The following is a 25363-nucleotide window of genomic DNA, read 5'->3' as shown; positions in this document are numbered from 1 at the left end:
CTGCCCCCCCCACCCTGCAACCTCCTCCTTTCGTTGATCAGAATAAAGCTGAAAATTGACTTAACCGGCCTTTCAAGAATCAGTTCCCCACCGCTTCTGACTCTCCCCTCAAAGTGCCACTGAGTTTGCCCACGGCCCCAATCCTACATGGGCTCTTCCTGGGGAACAGGCTTCGCTGAACGCAGAGGGACTTGCATGAGAGCAAGCCTGCTGCAGGACTGTACTTCGAACTGGGGAGCTGATGTTACAGTTGCCTTTCATGAGCCGTCGGACCAGAGTTAGGACAGTTCGCCTTTTAGGAATGCACGAGAAGCGAACAACTCCGTAGACACTTAGAAATTCCTACGTAGATTCCGAGCGGAAAAAGGAAGACACTCTTCTGCACAGCATGAGAACTATACATGTGTGTATATAATAATACCCCGGACCCAAATCTCTGAAGCGCCTCCTATATCCTTCCGATAACATCACTTCCTCTTAAACAAAGAAGCTGACTTGGGTTAATCAGATACTATTGCTTAAGAGGATCGCTGGGCAGAGCTGGAGTAATTGTCCTGGTGAAGATTTTGGCATACAGCATGAAGGTTCAGTTGGCAGCGCTGTCGACTTTCCTGCTTTGCCAATTGCTTGTCGCAGTTTCTGCTGGGGAAGCATTAGGAAAAGGTTAGATACCAATTCTCATTTCCTCTTTTGTTTTTACTGATGTTTTCAAATGCCTGTGCTTTCCAAAAAAATAAGCAGAAAGGTTTAGGGTGTGATCATCCCTAAGCTATCTGTGATAACAAATACGATTCTTATAGTTTGCATCTACTATTGGGAAAATAGTTGATTTCAAGAGAGTACTGTAGTTTCTCTAGTCTAGGCCATGAGTTGCTCAGGGTGGCAGTTTCCAGAGCCCTTTTTGTTTTCAGAGTTCAGTTCAAATAAAAAGATATGTATAAATCCTTTAGGAAAGAGAATTGCTTGCTTGGAATAACTTCAAACTTCATTGATGTTCGTAGGAATGGTATCTTAGATTGCCATTCTAAAAGCATTTTTTTCTTCGTATGTGGTGATATACAGTGGTACCTCAGGTTACATAGACTTTAGGTTACATACACTTCAGGTTACAGACTCCGCTAACCCCTCGGGTTAAGAACTTTGCTTCAGGATGAGAACAGAAATCGTGCAGCGTTGGCGCAGCGGCAGCAGGAGGCCCCATTAGCTAAAGTGGTGCTTCAGGTTAAGAACAGTTTCAGATTAAGATCAAACCTCCGGAACGAATTAAGTACTTAACCTGAGGTACCACTGTATAGAAAATTGTTTTTATCTTCTGTAACTGATGCTTTAAATTATGCAACATATATTCCCCCTTTTCTTTCAAGGTTTTGGAGATCATATTCACTGGAGGACACTGGAAGATGGGAAAAAGGAAGCAGCAGCCAGGTATCTTGTGCAAGCGGGACTACAACCTTAAAACTGGCTTATTTGGAAGTTAATTTCCCTATTATCCATAATAAACGCTTCCAAATAAGTGAACTGAGATGTAAATTTCATAAGGTTAGCCTTACTATTAAACAACGTCCTGGCTTATCGCTACACTCAAAAGATGCAGAGTTTATACATACATAAAAACAACCTCTGCCATACCAAAGTAAATTTGCTTTAGGTTGTGAGCTGTATATGCTGCTTTTCCCCTTCTGATGAGAGAGATAGTCCAAACCTAAACCAAGTTTGTTTTGTAGTCCTAGGAAATTCAATTGAACTTTTCCCTCTCTGTTAGTATTGTTCAAAAAAATCTAATAAAATTAAAACCAACAGGGAAAAAATATTCTGGAAAACTCTCAGTTGACTCCCATGCAGAATTAGGCCTGTCTAAACGTGTTTGGAACTGGATTACTTAAGCAAAAGAATTGCAGTCACAACCTAAAAACCTGAAGGTGCAGATTAGTATCAGTAATAGCCTTTTGTAAGAACTTGATCTCCAGCCTTACACAAGAAGACGTGAAATTATTCAGAGACTGACAAATTGATCACCTTGAGTTCAACCATACAGCTGGGATTTCATGCTGCTGCTGCTGCAATTAATTGATACTCTTCTTTAATTGCTTTTTAAGTTAGCACATGGAAATAACATCCTTTTAAAGGGACAATCTGTGCTTCGATATGAAAATGTTTTAGTGATGATCACTGAGTAAAGTTTGGCTAAAAATGACATAGAGATTAGGGCTTTGGTCATATTTACAACACTTGGGTGGCACGTTGTGAGCGCTACATGGTGCCTTTCAACTTCTGTTGTTTCCAGCTTTTAGTGTGACATATTTTGAGGATAGCTTTTCACAGGTGAATGTCAGGAGTTTGAGATTCGGGAGAGAGTATGCTTATTTTGTGCTTGGAACTAATAGCAGCTTCCACAGCGGTTTCTCAGCTATGCCATGGTGCATTTGAGAAAAGAAGAAAAGAAACTGCCCCAGCTAGGCAGCCAGTTGCGACCTGTGTGGTTGTGTGGGGCCACCCTCCTTCCACTGGTGTCACTGCAGCTTACCTGGACAGGGCTGGGGTGAGGTTGTAGCAAGATCGGGGTGGATGCACCAGTGGAGTCAATCTTGTCCTCCTGCTAGCGCATCTGTACAGCCCCTAGCTTCAGTAGCACTAATGTTGGGATGATGGCTCCACCACTGCACACAGGCTGCTACTATGGGCAGCTACTATACCCGACGTGCATCTTCCAGTGAGGAGTTAGAAGCCTTCAACTTCAAAGGTTCTGGGACTAATGACACTTTCCTTGGCCAACTGTAAAGGTGACCTCTGCCATGCTTTGGAGAGGGATTCAGCTATGACCTATCTTATTGCGCCATTAACAGGAGCTAACATTTTTCTGTTACAGTTGTGCTGTGGACAAGAACTTTGGATAATGAAAAACCCAACTAGCTCACAAATGTAGAGACCTTTAGAAAATTGGCTTCTTTATTACAACACTGAACTCCTTGCACATCAGCTGATGCTCAGTCTTGCTTTCTGCAGGGATCAGCTGTGTAAGCAGTTGATGCAGGATCCATCCAGGACATGTGATGTCAAGTGTGGGGCAGCTGGACGTGGTTTGGGGGGAGGCAGTCTCCTGGGTCAAATGGGGAGGAATGGTGGGGCAAATTTGGCCCACAAGCCAGAGGTTAGCCACCCCTACACCAGAGCTATAATCCTCTGCACACTTACTTGGGAGTAAGACATTATAAATGTTTTCTTCTAGTGTTTTAATAAGGTAATATATAAAAAGGGATTCTTTCCCAGCTGAGTACAGTGATCTTCATAAGGCAGATGTTGGTGAACCCCAACTCCCATCAGCCCCAGCCACCATGGCTAATAGGGATGATGGGAGTTGGAGTCCAACAATGTATTGAGGACCACAGGTTCCCCAGTCCTCCCATAAGGCACAACAAAATAATGATAGCAAGTATATGTGGGTTGTGGGCAAAGCAGGTGATGTGCAAAAATGTAACATTAGATAAATGGGCAATTATGAGTGAGGGCTGGATAGAAGATGGCTGGGCAATTAAGGCAACACATGAAAGACTTGCACTTCTTGTTCATTGTCCATAGAGTTTAGTGTGCAGCTCTTAGACCTACAAATATTGCTTGTGATCTCCCTTTTAGGTTTGCTTGGATTTTATTTTTTTTACCGCACCTCTGACAAACATAGTAGTGCCTAAGAAAGCTTTACACATTGTGAATTCCAGGTTTAATCCTATAAATCACTTGCATATCTAAAAGTGAAATCACTTGAGTAAACTAGACCTCCTTTTCCTGTAAGGTGGACAATTGACTAATCTTTTCTTAAGTATAAAAGAGTAGGACATATTAATCTTGTTCTTAATAAATCTTTAATCTTAATGAAGCTACAATGGAACTCCCTTCCTTATATAAATTTCATTCTGCAGTTGCACCGTATAGAATATTGTGCATGTTTACTCAGAAGTAAGTCTTAAGAGTATTGGAGTACATTAATGGAGCATTTCAATGTCTTTTTTTTTAGTGGGTTGCCTCTCATGATAATCATTCACAAATCCTGGTGTGGTGCTTGCAAAGGTAAAATAAATTAACATTCCCTGAGAGCACTTCAGAATCTTCTAATTGGATAGATACATAACATTTGTAGTAGAAAGTGTAATCTTACAGAGTATAGCATGTATGTATTGTCTTCATAAATAAAACTATACTTATAAGGTAGGTTTTTTTTTTTCTAGATATAGCTGCGGCTAAATGCTAGCTGAAAAGCTGCCTAAGCTTTTACTATTTGGATTCTGTGAGCCAAAGTTCAGAGAGTAAAGATTAGACATGTACTACACTGATGAACAAACTTACTTCAAACACCAATGAAAATGTAAAAATACTTTTAGTTTAAGAGTGACCATTTATTTTGTGTTTTTTATTGAAAAAAACAAAACAAGAGAGCATTGCTTATGTTTCTTCGGCTTTTTATACTTGTATACAACTGTTTTGTATCACTTTTTCTTTGTATTAGGTATATTAACAAAAGTAACAAGGGCTGTTTCTTTTTATTTAAATGCGAAGATTTTGATGACTGATTCTGGTTGTGATCTAACTAAAGTTAGTCATGCTTAAGTCCTACTGAAATCTAGAGTGCAATTTAGGTATGAGACAATTGTTCCCATGAGTCTGATTTAGCAGGGTTAGGGCCCCTTGTGATTAGAGGCATGTGTGTAAGAATTATGACACTTGTTCTCTTTCCTGATTAATTTTTCCTTTCTATGCTTTTCTTAGCTTTAAAACCCAAGTTTTCGGAATCTAAGGAAATCTCAGAGCTTGCCCATAATTTCGTGATGGTCAACCTTGAGGTAAGTTTCAGTTGGATAGTTGCTAAGATACTGAAACGAAGCATTTCCCCATATTCTTCCTTGGAACTTTCTGAGACAATCTAAGATACAGAAAGCAAACATAAAACATTCTCTGTATTTCGGGGGGGGGGGGATGATGACACCTCCATTGATTTATCCATTATTTTACATTGCACATCCTTAGTACAGTGGTACCTTGGTTCCCAAACTTAATCCGTCCTGGAAGTCTGTTCCTAAACCAAAGCGTTCCAAAACCAAGGCGTGCTTTCCCATAGAAAGTAATGCAAAATGGATTAATCCATTGCAGAAACAACCCCTGAAACAGCAATTTAACATGAATTTTACTATCTAACGAGACCATTGATCCATAAAATGAAAGCAATAATCAGTGTACTGTACTATAAAATAAATGAGACAAAATTAAAATTAAATTGTAGATAAAAATTAAAATTAATTTTTATTCTTATGTGCACTGATGATAGTCATTGTTTGGATGGGGGTGGCTTTTATCCATTTCTGCAGTCACACAATCAATCAGTAGCTGAACTGGGTTCCACACAGTCACAAGTCAGTGCCATAAAATGAAGAACAAGTCACAGTCAAAACAACAAAAAAGCCATACAAACAAAAAGGCAAAAAATAGCAAAAACAAAAGCTCCAAATATCACCTCTGTTTTGTGTGGGTGCCAACACACTCAACAGGAAGCCTCTGATTAGCAGTGGGGGACTCAATTTACAAACAGAACAGACTCAACAGGAAGTGGAACATGTTCAGCTTCCAAGGCAAAGTTCACAAACCGGAACACCTACTTCCAGGTTTGCAGCGTTCTATTTCCAAGTTGTTCATAAACTAAGCTGTTCTAAAACCAAGGTACCACTGTGTTGTTGAATGAATGAACAAACTATTATTGTCAAAGTAATAGTCTGCTGTTTTCACAAAGAAATATTACTGATGAACAATTGCAGTGACTTGCCCTTCTTTTGAGGGGTGATACCCAACTGTGGCATCCATCTTGCAGAATGGATCTCCGTACCTTGAAATGCCAAAGGTTGCGCTTGAGAAACTTTGCATCCAAGGCAATTGCACTTCCACAGAGCTGTGGATCTTCCCTTTGGTTATACGTATAGAAACAATAAAGATAGATTTCCGTGGAAATAGTCCTAATGTTCCTTTACTTTATCTTTTTAACTTTCAGGATGAAGAGGAACCCAAAGATGAAGCTTTTAGTCCTGATGGTGGTTACATTCCCAGAATCATTTTCATGGGTGAGGCATGAGGCAGCTTCTTATCCCTCTTGGAGGACTGCATTGCTGTTGTCATTACATGGAAGTTTTCATTGGTTCTCTCTGTTTTTTGTAGATCCCAGCGGAAACATCCATCCAGAGATCATAAATGAGAAAGGAAACCCCAGCTACAAGTACTTTTATACCAATGCTGAACAAGGTGCATGTGAATTAAGCTCAAATTGGACTTTATCTCAGATGGCTATAGTAGCCCTGGCAGCTCTTGTATTTCACTACAGGTGTTCTGATTAATTTGCAGTTCAGAACTATATTGAATTATATCTGATTACCATTGTGTATAAATGGTGTAAGTTTAAGCATACACGTTTAGGATTCTGTCAGACTCCTAAGTTACATCAGAATATTGGCGAAAGAGAGGAGATTTGACAGACTTGTTCTTTTTCACATCTTCTGTTAGGGGGATAATAGAATAATTGAGCTTAAGAAATGGGAGGCATTTCTAGAAATGGGGGGAATGTGTCTGTTTTACCTTCTCGTAGGTCAGGGTTCATCTGACAAGCCCTGTTATTCTGCTTGCACAAGGCTTTCCTCCCTCCTTCCCCTGTGCCCCCCACAATTGGCTGGGATGCAGTGTGGAGAGCCCTCAGAGCAGCAGACTGTGGGAGGAGAGAGCAGTGCTTAGACAGATGGGATGTTCATCATAGTGCAACGTTGAATTCCACCCTCAGTTTCTTATGTTTTCATCTCTCCCGTTCTCCAAATTTCCACAGCAATTTGTGATTATTTTTTAAAAAATACTCATGAAGATTCATTGGCATAAATGATATACACCTTTTTGCACAGCAAAAAATATAATGCATTTTATAGGCTGTTTTCACCAATATATGCATTTTTATGCACACTTTACACTAGTATATACATTTTTATACGTTTTACTTCGCTAGAGAACTGGACTGCAAAATCCAGAGAAGTAAAAATTTTGAAGGTTGGCTGTGTTTTGATATTGTCTCAGAAAATGTGAATTAGGCAAGTTTTAAATGCAAACTGGATGAATTTCTCTCCTATTCATGTCAATTGAACTGAACCAAGTACTAAGCATCTTTTATGTTTAATATTACAGTCATCCAAGGCATGAAGGAAGCCCAAGAGAAGCTGACAGGCGATGCTTTCAGGAAGAAGCATCTTGGAGATGAATTATAATACACTGGGGATCTGTTTTATATAAATTCAGAATTTAAAATGATATATGACTCTTTCCCCCCTCCTTTTCCCCCAATGAGGAATTGTAGATGCACTGATATGAGCTTTTTCCTACTGATAACTTGTTCAATCAAATACTATCTAATTTTTCAGACAGTGAAATCAAAATAAATAACTCTGTCCTCTCTTGTTTACATTGAAATGCCTGTAAAGCTAAAATACTTACTGATGAATGAATGTTTCAACCTTGAGCATATTATAAACCACAGTTTCAGTGGAGTTTAAGGCCTAACTCTTTTAAAATTGCTTATTCTCTATGAGGTAAAGGCTGGTATCTGGTTTGTGATGAGGACATTGGTCTTAATAGAATCATCTATTCCTTTTATCATAAACAGGCTTAGTCTTGCTTATTTCAGTAGGAACTTCTAGATATTAATGTTTAGGATTACAACAATCTTGCTTTTATTGTTCAGTATGAACTTTTACCAAACCCACTGTACTGAACTAATAATTCTGTCATGAATGCTACACCAAGTAGAGTTATTTTCCCACCTGCCCAAGGAGCAGCATGAAGAACATTGGAAGTACAAAATTGTTTTTCTTTTCCTTACAGAATTGCCTGCTGCTCCTTTGGTTACATTTAGACAGAAACATAGCTTTCCCATTTGTGCATTTGTCTTTTAATTCTTTTGTGAATAGAAGAGAAAATGTAATGAAGTATTTAGTGTGAAAATCTCTTAACTTGCTGAATGTTCTCGGTGGATGCCTTGCTTCATCGTATTGTACTGTATTTTTGTATCTGGGTAAACAATAAAATGGATTTTTATTTTTCATTTCATTTTGAGATAACAGTAACTTCTATGAGGGGCTAAAGGCATAATGTTGAATTTGTGAAGTTACTGTTGAATGTTTCATTCTTTTTTCCTACATGTTTTCATGCATAGACATCTGTAGTTTTTAAAAATCTCATTACATTCAGTAGTTGTATACCTAACACTATTTTCTAAGCATTTACCGTATTTTTCGCCCTATGGGACGCACTTTTTCCCCTACAAAAATGAAGGGGAAATGTGTGTGCGTCCTATGGGGCGAATGCAGGCTTTCGCTGAAGCCTGGAGAGCGAGAGGCGTCCGTGCGCACTGACACCTCTCGCTCTCCAGGCTCCAGGAAGCTATCCGCAAGCCTTGCGCGCCCGGGGGAACTCCCCCCCCCCGGCGCGCAAGGTTTGCGGGCGGCAGCCTGCAGCGCGGAGCACGGGGCACCCTTTGGAGGACGCCCCGTGCTTCGCGCAGGTGTCGGCAAGCCTTGCGCACCGGGGGGGACTCCCCCGGCGTGCAAGGCTTGTGGGCGGCAGCCTGCAGCACGGGGCGCCCTCCGGAGGACGCCCGTGCTTCACGCAGGTGTCCGCAGCCTACCGCCCGGCGGGTGGGGTGCCCTGAACCACAGCGCCCCGTACACCGGACAGACATCCGCAGCGGGGAGCACTGCAGGACTTCCCCGCAGGGCTCCCCACGCTGCGGATAGCAGCCTGCCGCCCGGGCGGCGCACCCTGAAGCAGAGCGCCCCGCACGCCGGACAGACATCCGCAGCGTGGGGAGCGCTGCAGGACTTCCCCGCAGGGCTCCCCACGCTGCGGATAGCAGCCTGCTGCCCGGCGCGTGGGGCACCCTGAAGCAGAGCGCCCCTCGCGCCAGGCAGACATCGGCCAGCCCACAAGCTCGGGGGACAGTTGGGAGGTGCAGCGCCGCCATCCCACTGTTCCCCGACCTGGTTTTGTGTGGAAAATAAAGGAAAAATTTTTTTCCTTTATTCCCCCCCCCCAAAAAAAAGTAGGTGCGTCCTATGGGACGGAGCGTCCTATGGGACGAAAAATATGGTAATTCAGCAAAGTTAAATGAGAATGGGTCTAACAAATTTGCCTGTTATTATGAAAATAAAATGACTTTTAATGTTTCTACAGTAATAGCGCTCACATCTTCCAGTAACAGCACAATCCTAACTATGTATACTCTGTTGTAAGCCCTATTGAATTCAGTGGGACTTTCTTCCAGGTAAATGGGGCTAGGATTGCAAGCTTTGTAACAATTGTTTAAAAAGTTTTTAGTAAGGGTGACCAACTTACTGCACACAAGGGGAAAACCTATGCTAGCAAGTTATAGTGAACTTACTGGCATGCTTTCCTTGATGTACTGTAATTATGAAATGGTATGCAATACATTTCATTTCAAGACAAAAAAATCTCCCAAGTGGTTTACAGCAATAAAATAGCATAACAACAACATTGCAGTAAAATCATAGTTTACTATAGGTAACTGATTTCTATTGCCTTTCTTGCTGAATGTTGAATGAGGAGCTATAAAAGTTTTTTTAAAAACACCAAAAAACCTTCAGTGCGTAAATGTAAAGCCCTTTCTGGCATAAATAGTATGTTTTTAGCAGATTCAAGCTGCTGTGGTCAGATATTACTTTATATGTACTACATCCATGAAAACTTTTTTTTGATGAAGAGTTGCCTTTACACACATTAAATTTTTCAATCATTTAATACAATATATCATTTTATTTTATTATTTTAAAAACTCTCCTGCCTTAGTTTAGTGAACTGTTCTCTACATCTGGAAATCAGCTGATACTTTGGCCAAAGGTGGCATGACTTTCTCAAGAAGGCACTATTATATTCACTCTTAATAATTAATACCATGCATTTATCAAATAAATTTAATGATGTGTTTACGTACCATTTTTATTTGCTCAATCCACAGAAGATCATAGCCCTGATACTTTGTTTGGGCTCACCATTTCTGTAAAACAGAAGTTCTGTGTAAATTCTCTGTAGGTGCCTGTCTTAGTTGTCCAGTCATATCAATCATGGGAACCATCATGGGAACCAGAATAATTATGATGTACAGAAGTATATTCATATGAGCTTCACCCAATGCAGTAATGTGGTAGCTGTTTCTATGAACAGAACCTGGGATTGTAGTGACTGCTGGTTTCAGTATGTACAATAAGCCACGGTTAGTTATTTCATACATTCTGGTTCTGACTTTTAGGGAAAGCTTGCACTAGTTAGCTTGCACTTAAGCTTGAAACAATTGATATGATAAAAATAGCTATATACAAAATCATATACAGGTCAATTAAAAATAAATGCAAATTTTGATGATGTGAATAAGTCTTTAGGGTCGTCTGCTTAACGACACAAGAAAGGCCAAGCAGAGTTATTGGGAAATTAAATTCCAGAGGTTTGTACCACCAAGCAAATGCCCTATCTCGGGTACCTGTCTGCTAGACTGACCTTAGTGGTGAGTGTGAATAGGGTTGCAAAGAAAAATCCACACAGATAGAAGGGGTTCTTCAGATCATCTGATTACAAACCAGTCAATGTTTTAAAGGTTAGTGTCAGCACTTCCAGACATAAGACGAGTAACACAACTGAAAATTGCCTAAAGCCCTGCCTTTCACATGAATTCTAGTATTTTAGTTTGCACCAGTCCAAGTTTCTGGACTGTTGTCAAAGGCAACCCTATGAAAAGAGCACTACAGTAATCTAAGCATATGAATTTGGCCAATTTCTGCACTTGCTGCCAAGTGCTTAATTACTGTCGTCTGGCTCTATCTTTTGGCTTATGTGCATGGATTTATTTCAGAAATGAGTGTTGTAATCAAATGGGTTAATTTCCATTCTGGAAGGGAAAAAATACCTTGTAAAGTATCAGGCAAGAGGAGACAATCTTAATACGTATTTATTTCCACAAACATCATCATCATTCTTCTTATTAATTTACCAATTCTATACAAGAACTCAGATTGGTAGACAATCTCTGGGATGTGGGTTCAAGCCCCATATTGGGCAAAATATTCCTGCATTGTAGGGGGTTGGACTAGGTCAGTGTTTCCTAACCGCCCCCCCCCCGGATATTCCAAATGAGATATTGGTGAACATCACATAAATGGGGGGCTGCAGCACAAGGCTAGAGGGCAACAAAGGGAAGTGAGAAGTGAAGGAAAACAGGAAAACAGGAAGTGAGAAGTGAAGGAAATCAGGATTTTAAAAAAAATCCTGATTGGCTGGCCAATCACAAGCGCTCCCCACCAGGGCCTAGTGCTCCTTTTTGCTACATGTGTATATTGGAGCAGTCCTGGTTTGTTTCTGGCAGAAGAGGGAGATCCTGTTTTGATCAGAAGAGCCCACAATCCAGAACTCCCAGGTCAGGGGGAGTGGTGGGAATGGGTAGGGCTGGGTGAGCTGGAGCTTCATGTGGCTGCCGCCAGCGCTGGGTTCGGTGGCAGCCTGCGCCTGACTCTGCAAGGTCTGGGCCTTCGGATGTTGCTGAGGGGTGCAAGGCCAGTAGGCAGTATCGGCCCAGCTTTGCAAGGTGCAGGGTGAAATCCACCCCAGCACCTAGCCATGGGTGTAGCCAGGATTTGGGTGGGTGGGGGGAAATCTTTTTGCACCAGAACCTCAGATTTGTATTGATTTTTACTTATGGGGGGGCAGCTTCTCCCATGGGGGGCACAGGAAGGAAACAAGGCTGGAAGGCGGCCACGGTCGGAAAAAGGTTGGGAAACAGTGGACTAGATGACTCTCGTGATCCCTTCCAACTCTATGATTCTGTGAAGTATCTCAAAGTGATGCACAATAAAAAAGCAGAAAACCGTTTGAAAAACCAAAATGATATATTCAAAAACAAGACAATACGAAATAGACACCCATGGCAGAGACCCATTCATGCAGCTGGAAAAGCCCATCAGAACAAAAAATGTTTCCACTTGCTTCCAGAATGTGTGGATAGTTTGGGCCTGTCCCCTCTGGACAGGAATATTTTCCCACAGAACGGAGGCCGTCACACTGAAAGCACTGCTGAGTTACTGTAGAATAGGCTTCTGATATTTTTGGAGCTTGCAGGAGAACATCTTCCGCAGATCACAATTATTTTCCTATTGGGTATGTAAGGCAGAAGAGAGCCTTCTCAGTGGCTGCTCCCAGACTTTGGAACTCCCACTCCAGAGAAGTTAGACTGGCTACTTCTTTGCTGTCTTTCTGCCAGCAGGTGAAGACTTTATACAGACTTTTGGGAATTGATTGCTTTTAATGGAAGGGCTGGTGCTCTGCTGTTTTTATTGTAATTACTGGCATGTTTAAAACAGATTTTATATATGTCTATAGTTTTAATTCCGCCAATGTTTAATTGTATTTTAATGATTGATTTTTAAAATGTTGTTAGCAGTTCTTGTTTTTAGTTGTAAGATGCCTTGAGTCCCCTCAGGGGGAAAAGTGAGAAAGTAAGTAGGTAAGCAAATAATAAGACAGTCTGTCAAGTAACTTGGTCCCGAGCTGTACAGAAAGCAGTATGTGTTATTACCAACACCTTGAACGTGGCTGCATTGCAGATTGGCCCCCATGCAAATCTCGCAAACAAGGCATCAGCTGCAGCCTTAGGACCCACCTCAAGGGTAGCCCTATGCCAGATTATTTCGCTTGTGAAAAACTATTGCCTTAAAAACGTGTTTTTTAAGGAAAGTTTTAAAATTTGTGTCATTTTAAAATACTCCTCGTTCACCACCAGGTGGAGGTACCCACTTGCCGGTTGTAGCTGCACGGTATATGTGTGCTAAACTAGCCAACCCTGAAATCATTTTCAGCCTGCTAACTATAGCTAATTCAAACCAGGTTGACCCAGCAAACCAAGACGAATGGAACCAAATCCAGATTAATAATGTTATTTACTCCTCGCATCCTTGTAGAATATTACTTCTTTCCCTTCAAAGGCCTTTAAAAAACACACCAAAAAACAAGGAATGATTGTTGTGGGGGTCAACTTGGAAACCACAGTTGGACAACCCACGACCCTCAACTGCTTTAAGTGGTGCCTCCTGACAAGCCCGCGAAGTCCCCAATCCATTTGACCTGCTGCCCCTCTTATCCTCCCTCCGAGGGGGAGAGCGCGAGAGGCGTGTATGGATCTCTACGGAGACAAAGCGAGAAGTGTAAGACTAAATCTAAGTGAATCAATAAGAAAGGAGGATACGATGGTATGTAAATTAGACGGGCAGGTTGAGATGAAAGGAGGGGTTGGGATGGATGCCGCTCTATAGGGGAGAGGGGCAACCCGGGCAGCGGCTGAGAGACCCGCCGCGTCCGCCGGTTTCCACTTATTCCGCCCCGCGTGGGGAAGAAGGCGGGAGGCCTGCGGCAGCAGCTCCGCCCCGAGGGTTGTCCTCTGCTGCGCCGGGTGAGAGGATCCGCGGGATGTGTCGCTAAGCCGGACACACGCACGCTCTTCTTCGCCCAGAGGTCCGGGAGCGCACGCAGCTCGGGCTCGGCTGAATCTCCCACCAAGCGCCTGCTGCTCTTGGCTCCAGCCTCCCTCGCTTTGCGCGCCGAGCGGCTCCGTTTCCTGCGCCGCGCCCCAGGTAAGAAGAGCGCGGAGGAGAGGACGGGACCCACCGGTTCCCCGCGCAACTTTCCCCCGTCGCCCGGCACGCAGGAGGAGGAAGGAGGGCTCAGGGCAGCCGCCTGCTTCGCATCTCCCCTTCCCCGCCACAAAGAGCGAGCCTCGGAAGCCCCGGGATCCTCAGCGCAAGGCGCAACCAGGGTTTATGTGCGCGCAAATCTAGCGCTCGTGGGAACGGAGGGACGACATTAGAGCCGCAGATTAGCCTTTTTAGTGCTAAGGCTCAACTCTGGAAATTGGACGGCGTGCCTCTGAGTATATGCAGAGGGCTTTTTCTGCAACGTCTAATGTTTGATTTCCAGACAGACCTGTCTCCCGGGTTTATTGAGCGTATCTTATTAATTTAATGAATAACAAACAAACAAACAGGGAGAAGTGGAGAGGGCTCCTCAGTCTTTCTCCTTGCCTTAGTAGCCCAGCACAGTATAAAACCTATTGGAGGAGACCAATCAGGAAATGATTTTTTACAGAATCAGTCTAGGTTTGATTTCTTTCTGCATCGTTTTTCTTTGTTTTGGATAAAATGGAGCAAATTTTAAAATAGCCCTGTCATCAATTGTGTATATGTGTGTGCACATAAACACACACACACACACACACACACACACACACACACAGTTTCTTTGTCAAGGATGGTGCTAAGCCCTTAGCAGCTGAGTGATGGTTGGCAGCCACTTGCAGTATGCTTTCTTACCTTTTGCACCATCTCATTCACTGGAAATGTGTAACAGTTTTCTAGAAAAATAGTCGAGTGTAATAGGTTATGCTTCAAATATAGCCAATGCATTTAGCTCTGCTGGTCATATAGATTTTTGCCATTTCTTGGTTTATCAGAATTCATAAGTGAATTGCTATACCTGGCTTCATTAACACACACACTCACACTAAATTATTTGAAGTCCCAGAGTTTTGCATTGAATTATGCTCTTCTAATTGTTTGGGGCCTTGCTTGTTTTTCAGAATCTCTTCTTACAGATTATTCATGGTGTATTTGACTGCAGTTCAGACTTTAACTTCATTTATAATAGAAAAATACTATGGGTCTTGCTGATGCATGTATGCTGTTAGCAGTGTATGAATGGAAACAGTAAGAAATATTCTGAGTATGTAAGCAATATTGATGCAAAACTAATCTCAGGAGTAAAATGTGAGCTATCTTTCCAGGATAGTAGGATTGCCACATTAAATTTTAAAAAACAGTGGACAGCTACATCTTAGAGCTGGGAAGACTTTTGTGGAGCTTGTGTTCTGATAAAGGGCATACAGTAGCTTTACAGTTTGAACTAAGCTGAGTGGAGGAGGGTGAGTGATCAAAATCTAGTGAATGTATTTGAAAATATATTCCATTTGAGTGTGTGTGCATGTGTGTGTATGGATATATATTACGTTAAAGTTACCAGGGCTGTGAAGTTAAATCAATAAAATAATGGAGGTTCATGTGCGGGAATCTGTTAATATTACACCAAAACATCCAGGCTTTGCAAAACACAGAAACAAAACCTGTAGCTAGAAAATCCAGAGAATGTGTTAAGAATATATTGTGGTTATCATGACATTACACAAACGAGAGTTTCAAAATAGATTATGCTGAAGAATAGCCTATCTATGTGTCTAACTTTGGTAGAATTTTTGGGGAAGGTTTCGGATGTTAATTGGAAGGGAGGCAAGCACCCGACTATGGAACCAGGGAATAGAGCAATGTGGAATGAGGAAATAAGCTTGAAGGGAGTGAGCATTGATCTCAGCTGATATGTGGCAACTGGGATCCAGAGAAGCTTGGTCATCCAGGGATAGTATTTGTGGACAAAAAGTCCCCAGTAGGAAATCTGCCACAAATTTTGTAAAATAGTTAACTGAATTGCAAAGGCAAAGATGGTGATATGGTGCCAACATAGGAAAAATGGAGGAACGTTAGTGAAATGCTGATTGAGTTGAAGGAAGGATGATCTGCAGGGAGGATTTTTGCTGTTGCTTCTCTTGCACCCTCCCCCCCGCTTAGTTTTGTATTAATTTTCTCATAGTAAAAAGGCAAAATTATAAGTAATAGTGAAGTTATATTGTATTTTTATTTGTTATCAGGCCTTCTATATGCTAAGTTTGTTTTAACTAATGCTGTTCTATACCAATGATTTCTATGCAACCCAACATGTCACTATCACACTAGCTGCAATGTCTCAATATTAAAAATGATCAACGTGCAGGTATCTACCTCTAAAATTATTAAACCATATTAAACCAATATTGAAACTTGAAATACTTCGTATTATAATATGGGGGGTGGGGGTGGAGAGGAGGATTTAAAGATCTGTCTCATCTTACACACGAGAAAGACACCAAACCACATGATAGGAGCATAAGAAAAGAAGCTACAATCTGTGTTGGAGATCTTGTTTAGTAAATTCCTTTAGGCTGGTGGGTACAAGATACAGGGCCTTTTCTGTGTTGGCCTATGACCTATGGCATTCAGTCAACCAATGAAAAGTTAGGCAGGCATATTGAAGACATGTCTGCATTTGGTTTTTATATAGGGAAGCTGGAAAGTAGAGGCTATTGTCCCTAGTTGATTTTATTGTTTAAATGTAATGACTTTTTGTTTTGTTGTTGTTTTAACTGTTTTGATGAATTTATGGATTATACACTGCTTTGTGTATTGATTGTCCTAGCAAGAGGAATAGAAGTCTTTTAAATGATGATCATGAGAGCGCTGCTAGATCAGACCAAAGGCTCACCTAGTTCAACATCCACTTCTCACAGTGGTCAAAACCCACAGACAGGACATGAGCACAACAGCATTTTCCCAGTCATGTTCCCCAGCAACTTGTATTCAGAGGCATAAATCTCTTCTTCTTTAGAGGAGGAACTCTCAGATATGAAACCCTCTATTGCAGTTTGAATCAGTACACACCAGGAAGGGTTCATTCTACACAAGTGCTATTTCTTCACATTTAAAGCTGCTTATGGTCAGAATGTGCTCTGTCAGTTCCAGTGGTCCCTAGGCAGGGGCAATAAACTCAAAAGACTGTGGAGATTTCTAATTTCTCCCCACCACAAATGTCCATAGGTCAGGAAAATTATACTTCAGAATCTTTGTTTAGAAAAACCGGGCAGATAGAAAGAATCTCCTTTTGTTAGACGGGAAAGTACTTGTGCTTCTAGCTTGACCTTGGTGCAATCACTAGTCTCTCCAAAAGCTGTTGGATGAGAGAGATTTATAATAAGGATTTAAACTAGATTACTGTAAATGGCAGGTAATCCAATTTTATAATCAACTCTGTCTGGTGGTTGTAACAAAGCTGGAAGCTCTCTGCTTTAAAATACTTTTGGATCTGTTATACATTACCCTCCAAAATGATATATATCAAGAATTTGTTATTGACAAATCCTTTTATTGATTATTAGTTGCCTCTAAACCAGGAGTACGAAACCTGTGGCTCTTCAGATTTTATTTATTTTTACGTTTATATCACACCTTTCCTCCAAGAAGCAAAAGTTGGTGTACATAGTTCTCTGTCTCTCTACATTATCCTTACAACAACCCTGTAAGGTAGAAATGCTGAGAGTGAGTGACTGGCCCAAAGTCACCCAGTGAGCTTCATAGCTGAGTGGGAATTTGAACCCTGGTCTTCTAGGTCTTACTCCAACCCCCTTAGCTGCTATACCACACTCCCAACTCCCATCCACCCCAGTCATCGCGGTCATGGGTCGGAGATCATGGGAGCTGGAGTCCAGGAACATCTGGAAAGCCACAAGCTCCCCATCCTTACTCAGCTGTAGAAGAAAACTATGTGGGGTACACATTGGGATCACAATCTGGGGAAGAGCTTCCATATACTTTTTCCTTGTGAAAGGGCATGCTGGGTGCTAATATTTCTTGCAGAATTCTTAACAACTGCCTTCTTCCAACGCATTCCAAAATTTCAGACTCCTAATATCATATAGCAGCATCATAGTCAAAAGAAACAGTCAGCCTCAGGAATTTTGCGCTGACACCTGTAAACAGAGCAAATTCGTATGTCCATTTTGAGGTCATCCTCTGTCAACTATTTTTCTCTGTAGATGAAATGCAGAAGTGGCAGTCCAGTTGGGAGCTGTGTGAAAAAATCTGCACCACTGATCACACACATAGACCAGTGATTTGTGCTTGTGGCAACATATACATTTGAAGTCACTGTCTTAATCATCCCCTTTGAACTAGTGAGCACTGCCTCAATAAGTAAATGTAACCAAAGCCAAAATGAGATTTATGAGTTTCTTTCATCCTGGAATGCAAAGACATACTGTTTAGGGTTTTTTGTTGCGGGGTGTCATACTTGCAGTTGTTATTGCTGCTTTATTGTATTTTTATTTTAGTTCTTGTGATTTATGTGAAAATTGTTCAGTTTGGTTGTGGTTTTTAAAAATGTTTTATTTATTGGACCGCTGGTGGCGCTGTGGGTTAAACCACAGAGCCTAGGACTTGCCGATCAGAAGGTCGGCGGGGTGAGCTCCCGTTGCTCAGTCCCTGCTCCTGCCAACTTAGCAGTTTGAAAGCACGTCACCGTGCAAGTAGATAAATAGATACTGCTCTGGCGGGAAGGTAAACAGCGTTTTCGTGCGCTGCTCTGGTTCGCCAGAAGCGGCTTAGTCATGCTGACCACATGACCCGGAAGCTGTACGCTGGCTCCCTTGGCCAATAAAGCGAGATGAGCGCTGCAACCCCAGAGTCGGCCATTACTGGACCTACTGGTCAGGTGTCCCTTTACCTTTTTACTTTTGTTATGTTGTACTTACATATTTTTTATGTTGTAAGCTGCCTTGAGCATGGTTTGAATTGTGGAAAGGCGGCATGCAAATTAAATTATATATGTATCTATGTTATGTATTCTCAGCTCTGCTTTGGACCTGACCTCTCTGCTGCTCTTCTTCCGTCTGTGTGATTAGGCTGATAGTGAGCACAACAGCACATTATTTGTTTGCTGCAAAAGAAAATGTGTTGATACGCCAGAGACTGCACCCTTGGTATAATTTGTTTATATCAGCTGCCCTCTTGTACAGAAATACAGAATGTCAAATGCATAATGCATCTTATGACTCACAGTTTTACCACAAAACAGGCTGGGCAGTGATTTTATTTCTCTGATCAGTTTCTATTTTTATTTTTATATATAGCTAGGATATGTGTTTCATATTAGACAGACCCACTAGCCTGTAATTGGGGGGGGGAGGGGTCAGATTGTTGGTTGAATTATTAATAGTTGATCCTGATCATTATATAAAGGACTGTTGCAGCACTCGTTGCTGCTCACCCCAGCCACATATTCACAATGGACCATAGCTCAGGGCTCAAGCACAAGCTTCGCATGCAGAAGTTCCCTAGAGTAGCATCAGTCACTGAATGCAGCATGGGTGTACTGTTGATGAGTAGAATTCATATGGATGCTGGCAGGTGAACATTCTGTGTCTGAGTAGTCAGTAAACAATTAGTATTGTCTGACTTGCATAGAATCATCCCTACACTGGGATCTCCCTAAATCTGGAATGGGGAATTTGTGGCCTTCCAAATGTTGTTGGACTCCCACTCCCATCAGCCCTGGCCAGCCTGGCCAATGGTCAGGGATGAGGGATGGGCAAATCAGTTATTTTCGCTTTTCAAAATTTCTCATTTTTCTCATTTTAAATTAGGTTCTCCACATTTCCATAGCAATCTCTGTATTACTTTTTTTAAAATCCTCATGAAAATCTTTAAGCATTTTAGTGTGAATTTCTCTCAATAAACACATTTTTGTATGCACCTTTGACCAATAGACACATGTTTCCAACCAATTTTCCTTTATATAGGGTTGTCATATATCTGAAATTTCCCAGACATAGCCAGTATTCAGCCCTTGTAAACAGTGTCTGGGCAGAAATTGCTGGAATGTCTGGGAAAATCTGTATATATAGCAGCCCATGTTGGCAGTGTAGATTTTTGTGAATTTAATTAAAAAAATAGCTCAAAAACTAAAGCTCAACAACTTAATACAATGCATTTTTGTATGCTATTTTCACTAATGTACATTTCCTCCTAATATACACATTATTGTTTGTATTATTTGGCTGGAGAACTGCATCTCAAAATTCCGAAACGTGTGAATTTTTAAGGATAGCTGTGTTTTAGTTCACATATTGGTTCTGGAGGCTAGTCAGGAATCAGGGAGTTATAATTCAACAACATTAGGAGGACTGCAAGTTCCCACCTCTGCCCTAAATAAAGGAGGAAGGTTATATAAATCTAATAAGTAAGTAAGTACCATAAGTATTCAGAGACGTGCAAGTAATAATAACAGAAGCAAGCACCTAGTATTGTACATAGAAACTCCACATATATTCAGGCAAGCTCTGGGATTAGGGAATGGAAAAGACAGAAATCCTACCAACCTGGGTTGTTGTTTTTTTGACAACCCTCTTTTCAGACTTTTCTCTGCAATTGTGATTAAAACAACAACAACTATTCCATATTCTGAATTCCAGGCTGACCATTGCATATAGATTCCGAACTATATACAGGCCTGACTATTTGAATAGTTGCCATTTGAAGCCATTGTTTCAAGCCAGGAACTGTTGCCAGATGAAAAGAGGTGAAGACCATAGGGAGCAGATGTCTCAGGGGTATCCCGTTATAGTCTGCTTAACAATGCGTGTAAACATTTTGTGGGTTCATATTCATGCATTTTTAGTGTGTACAGTACTGGTGCAAAAGATGGGTGGGGAATATTATTCCTTTCCTGCTTAACCCTTTTATTAGTTTACATTTACATTTATTAATTTAAACTATCTATTCCCTCTTTTTCTTTCTGCACCAACTTCTAGGTGGGTATATTAATAAGCTGTTCCTCACCATGTTCATGCATTTCTGCTTTCATTGCTAAGAAGCCCAGTGCTTTTTTCTAAGGGAGAAATGTACAGTCAATAAGCTTTGCAGTGCCCAGTTACAATGAAATTGACATGGCAAATTGGAATCTACTATATTGATAAGAAGTAATGAATTTCCCAGTGGGGAAATTTGCAAGGAGCAAGAAAAGAATAAGTGCCAGAATCAAACTGACTAGGTAACTGGCATTAACACTTTTAATGGGAAAGGTTTTCATCGGTCACACTTAAGTTTTCTCCTAATAGTCTTCTATAAGTCAGTTTTATTGTTCATCGTATCTCCACAATGACAATCTTATTTGGAATCCTTTTTATTAGTGAGAAGAATTAGCTTATCATCCTGGGGAAATTTCAAAATATAATATCCATGTGGTACCTGAATGAGAAAATGACAGAATACCTCTTCTTATAAGAGTGTCACCTGTGACATTTTGATGCACTCGGATTAACATGGGAGCAGGAATCTATCACTTTAGCTGCTGTTCAGTAAACAATGCAATAATTAATACAATCTGGGAGCCAGGTGGCTCCATTTAGCCTTGGCACAAAGTAGGATGTTTTTTCCTTCTTCATTGCGAAATATTAGCCAACGACACTGAATTCTAATAATGAAACTTGGTCTGTTCAGTTCATATCAGCACCTAATGTAGGCAGGATTAATCATCTTTAAAATGTGCTATCTGTTCATAATCAGTCCTAGGGATAGGGTGAATATGGCAGAGTTATTCAAAAGCTGTGTTTCTAAGCTATTCTCAGTTTATCTTGATCAGAGCACTGTCAACACCTGTATTCAAATACAGTACTCATTGAGTAGTCTATAGAATTATCCACACATGTATTTTCTTTATAAATCTAAACAGAAATAAAACCACATGCATCCCTCACTATGTTATGATTATGGAAGCAGGTGTTATGTGCAGATCCACTTCTGAATCAGGTCCTGCAAGTATGAAAAAGCAATTGCTTACTCTTGATAGATCCGTGTATGTATTGCTCCTGGAATGGAGCCATGAATTCCACATTATACAATCACTGCTATCAGCTTTGATACTCTTGGTCACCTGGATGAGGGCATGTGAGAGGGGATTGCAAAGTGCATATTCTGTTCCTGAATAAATTAAATCACAGAGACAAATGTGCTACTCTTATTTCCTTAGATGGCTTCCGTAACAGATGCCAGATATGGACACAAGGATGCTTCCGACCAGAACTTTGATTATATGTTCAAACTCCTGATCATTGGCAACAGCAGCGTGGGCAAGACTTCCTTCCTCTTTAGATATGCTGATGACACTTTCACACCAGCCTTTGTCAGTACTGTGGGGATTGACTTCAAAGTGAAGACTGTTTACAGGAATGACAAGAGGGTAAAACTGCAGATTTGGGTGAGTATCATTTATTCTGGAATCATTAACCTTATGCACAAATGTAATGGAAAGTGGATCAAATTGTGGTTATGGCATATTTGTACTACAGGGGTCTTTTGCTTGCATTTTATTTAAGCAGAAGATGTATTAATTATTTGTTTACCTTCTGTCCCTTCTTCTAATGGAAGGGCTTCCATTTGTGGTAGGAACTGAGATCCAGCGGAAGCCTTCTGCTGGAGGGATGAGGGTGATTTTTGTTGATTCCCCTTTCCTCTGAAGTTCCCTCACCCAATAACACCTGACATACTATTCTGTAAAGTTTTCCAACCCTCTGAAACAGCTTTTAGGGGGCACAAGGAGGAATAAAAACCATCTCCTTGCCTACCCCTAGTGGAAGCAACCCATGAGTAAAGTAGGCTGGATCCAACCCAGAATCTGGATCTGAAACTATTATCATTGCTCTTTATGGGTTACTGAGATCATTTGGGACAGCTATTACAGTGTGTCTTCTTGTGTATGAAATCACATTCAAGTGATCCTTCTTTCAGGATGCCTTCACACTTTTTTCTCTGGAACTGCCATGCTTTGCTCACTCACTTTTTACAGAGCATTTCGATGATGGTGTTATCATTATAGTGCTTTCTGTGTTGTTCTCCTGTGTTTTCTGGCTTGAGCTTGAGACTGTTTTCTTGCAGTCAAATGAAGCTGCAACATTAGCCTGTCTAGTGTGAAGAGGCTTGTAGGGTTCCTGTTCCTTTCAACTAGGGTTAGCTAACCTCTGGGCCTCCACATGTTGTTGGACTCCCTTAGCCCCAGCCAGCATGACCATTGGTGGATGATGGGAATTGTAGTCCAGCAACATCTGGAGAACCACAAGTTAGCCATTCCTGCTTTAAACACTTATTATTTGCAAATTTAGTTACTCTAATTACTTCCATTTTATTATATCTTGTTGGTCCTGGTTGGCAGAAGAGCCTCTCAGCTGCCCCTTAAATCAAGTCCGTGAACTATTCCATATCAGTTTCTGTTCCCACAGTGGGGAGGAGGGAGAGTCTATAGAAATCACTTTCCTCTGTTTTTTCTATATTGTATTTAATAAAATGGCAGCCCATATCTTCCTGCATTATCTCTCTCTCTTTCTCTCTGAGCAACATTCATGGTAACTGGTGGGGGCAGAATGGTGGAATCATACCTATTTTTTTCCTTGTACTGCCACTTATCACCAAGCAAATCTTCACCTCAGAGTTACACACACCAACCTCCTTGACAGGCGATACTTCTCCCTTTGTCCATACTCCCTGTACTATCATTGACTCAACCAAACTTTGGGCTGTGTTCACATTACTGTCTTTAAGTACAGTGAAACTATCCCCCCTTTCACAGCTCCCCCCTGCAAGCTGTTCACAACAGCATAACCTTATTGGTGTCTGATGTTTTTCTGATTCTGGACACGTCAGGGGGCATTAATGTGAAGCTGTGCAGGATGTCTTTACCCTAAACAAAGATGTCCACACCTGATGGTACATGAAGTATGTGCTGTGGAATCCTAATCATTTTGACATCTTTAACTGAATCTCTTGATTACCAGACTGCAGCATGTAATCCCAGTGGATGCATCATTTCATTCCTCCCACCCAAACCTTTGATAATCTGAATATTTAGAATCTGTGATCGAGTTTTTTGTGTTTTTTTCTAAGGTAGTTAAAAGAGCATGCAGTCCTCATGCTTTTGTTTTGTTTCTTATCCCCCTCATTGTTCTACTTGGTTAAAAGATCTGGGTTTTGTATATACGGTAAGTGTGACTTTTCCTCTTAGGCTGTGAATGAGGGAGGAATTACAAAAGGAAAGAAAAAGATTAATGGTGCCGCTTTGAAAGTCTCACTTTTGTTGAAAGCTATTGTGGTTGTGCTGTGTAAAAATAGCCTGTTCTACCTCAAAGGCATAAACAAGTTATATAATAAAGAATGTATTTTTACATTTAGTACTCTTAAGGTATTTTGATTTGTGAAGGTGATTTGGTTCAAGGAACTGAATAAACATTTCTGAAATTGGAATAGTTTAGTCTTTTTATCTGGGTGATATTATTATTTCCTTGTGTTAGTGGGTTTTTTTTTAAAACACATGGTTCTTGCAAGTTCTTTTGTGCAGTATAATTGTTTGTGACACTTGCATTTTTAAATGTGTGAATAATAAAGCTTCACAACAACAGCTAAGATCCAAAGAACTGTGAAACTAGTTTGATGAGCCCAAGAGACTACGGAGCACAATCTTTTGTACTGTGTAGTCAAAAATAAATGGGAGCTTAATCCTAAATAAGTGTGCTTTAGCAGGGACAGGGAACCTGTGTCCCTCCAGATATTGCTGGACTCCACCTCCCATCAGCCCCAGCCAGCATGACCAGTGCTCAGGGATGATGGGAGTTGTAGTCCAGCAACCTCTGGAGGGCCACAGGTTCCCCATGCAACACATGGAAAACCTTGAAATGGAGAGGGTTTTGAAGTTTTGTTGTTGTCCTATATTCTATATCTTATTATCTGCAGTTGTTGTTTTCTTATGACCCATGCCTTTGGTGTGCTTCAGTGTAAAAATTATTCGGACAACATACTAGGTGGATTTTCAGAATTAATCTGTGTTTTGATATGGGGGCCAGCTGTACAAAGATGAAACAAGCCCTTTTGCATGAGCCCAAGTCAAGGATGAGGAACTGGCTGCCCTCCAGGTGTTTAGGACTGCAGCTCCCATCAGCTCCAGCTAGCTTGGCCAATGGTCAGGGATGATGGGAGGTGTAGTGTGGCAACTATGGGTTTGGGCATGCTGAGCAGCTCTGTGCATATTTACAGTGGTACCTCAGTTGTCAAACGTAATCCGTTCTGGAAGACCATTTGACTTCTGAAACACTTGACAACCGAGGCACAATGGGCAGTCTGCCATTTTAATTGAAAAAAATGAAAAAAATACAACGGAAGCCGTTCAACTTCCGAGGTGCGTTGGAAAACGGAAACAATTACTTCTGGGTTTTCGGGGTTCAAAAACCAAAATGTTTGGCAACGGAGGCGTCTGAAAACCGAGGTACCACTGTACTTGGAAGCAAGTTCCACTGCATTCATTAGGGCTTACTCCCAGATAAATGTGTTTAGGATTGCAGCCTTATGTGTTTAAGAGCTAAATTATAATCTCCCTTTGTCTCCTGGCTAAAAGCCTTCTGATACTCAGTTCTGAACTGCTGGAGATATTAATTACTGATCAGAACGGAAAGCTTGGATAGCAGTGTTTTCCCATTTTTTATTTTTTATTTAAATCGAAGAGTTAAGTTAGCACAGTCCATAGCAGATGGCAACAGCATTACTGTACACTTAGGTTGCCTAGCAGCCGG

The 25363-nt window shown here is 41.2% G+C and overlaps 2 protein-coding genes across 4 annotated transcripts in view; both read left to right on the top strand.

The window, feature by feature from the left end:
* The first annotated feature begins 48 nt into the window (after window positions 1-48).
* On the top strand, window positions 49-8115 carry TXNDC12 (thioredoxin domain containing 12). The gene is made up of 7 exons (XM_081866953.1): window positions 49-663; window positions 1365-1425; window positions 4010-4062; window positions 4759-4832; window positions 6029-6098; window positions 6193-6276; window positions 7198-8115. The coding sequence occupies exons 1-7, from the start codon at window positions 579-581 to the stop codon at window positions 7275-7277; spliced, it is 507 nt and encodes a 168-aa protein (XP_081723079.1). The 5' UTR covers window positions 49-578; the 3' UTR covers window positions 7278-8115.
* A 3264-nt stretch (window positions 8116-11379) lies between these two features.
* RAB3B (RAB3B, member RAS oncogene family) overlaps window positions 11380-25363 on the top strand; it is a 51748-nt gene continuing 37764 nt past the window's right edge. Inside the window, exons 1-2 of one of the 3 annotated variants that reach the window (XM_081868321.1) lie at window positions 11380-11488; window positions 21781-22008. In XM_081868321.1, coding sequence (XP_081724447.1) covers window positions 21781-22008 — 228 coding nt within the window. In that variant the 5' untranslated portion in view covers window positions 11380-11488. Of the gene's footprint in view, window positions 11489-12924; window positions 13695-21780; window positions 22009-25363 lie in introns of those variants that run through there. The other 2 variants (XM_081868319.1, XM_081868320.1) reach the window with 2 other exon arrangements.

This window comes from Podarcis erhardii (assembly GCF_964252035.2).
Source record: "Podarcis erhardii genome assembly, chromosome: 6".
Lineage (NCBI taxonomy): Eukaryota > Metazoa > Chordata > Lepidosauria > Squamata > Lacertidae > Podarcis > Podarcis erhardii.
This window is presented reverse-complemented; position numbering and strand designations above follow the sequence as displayed.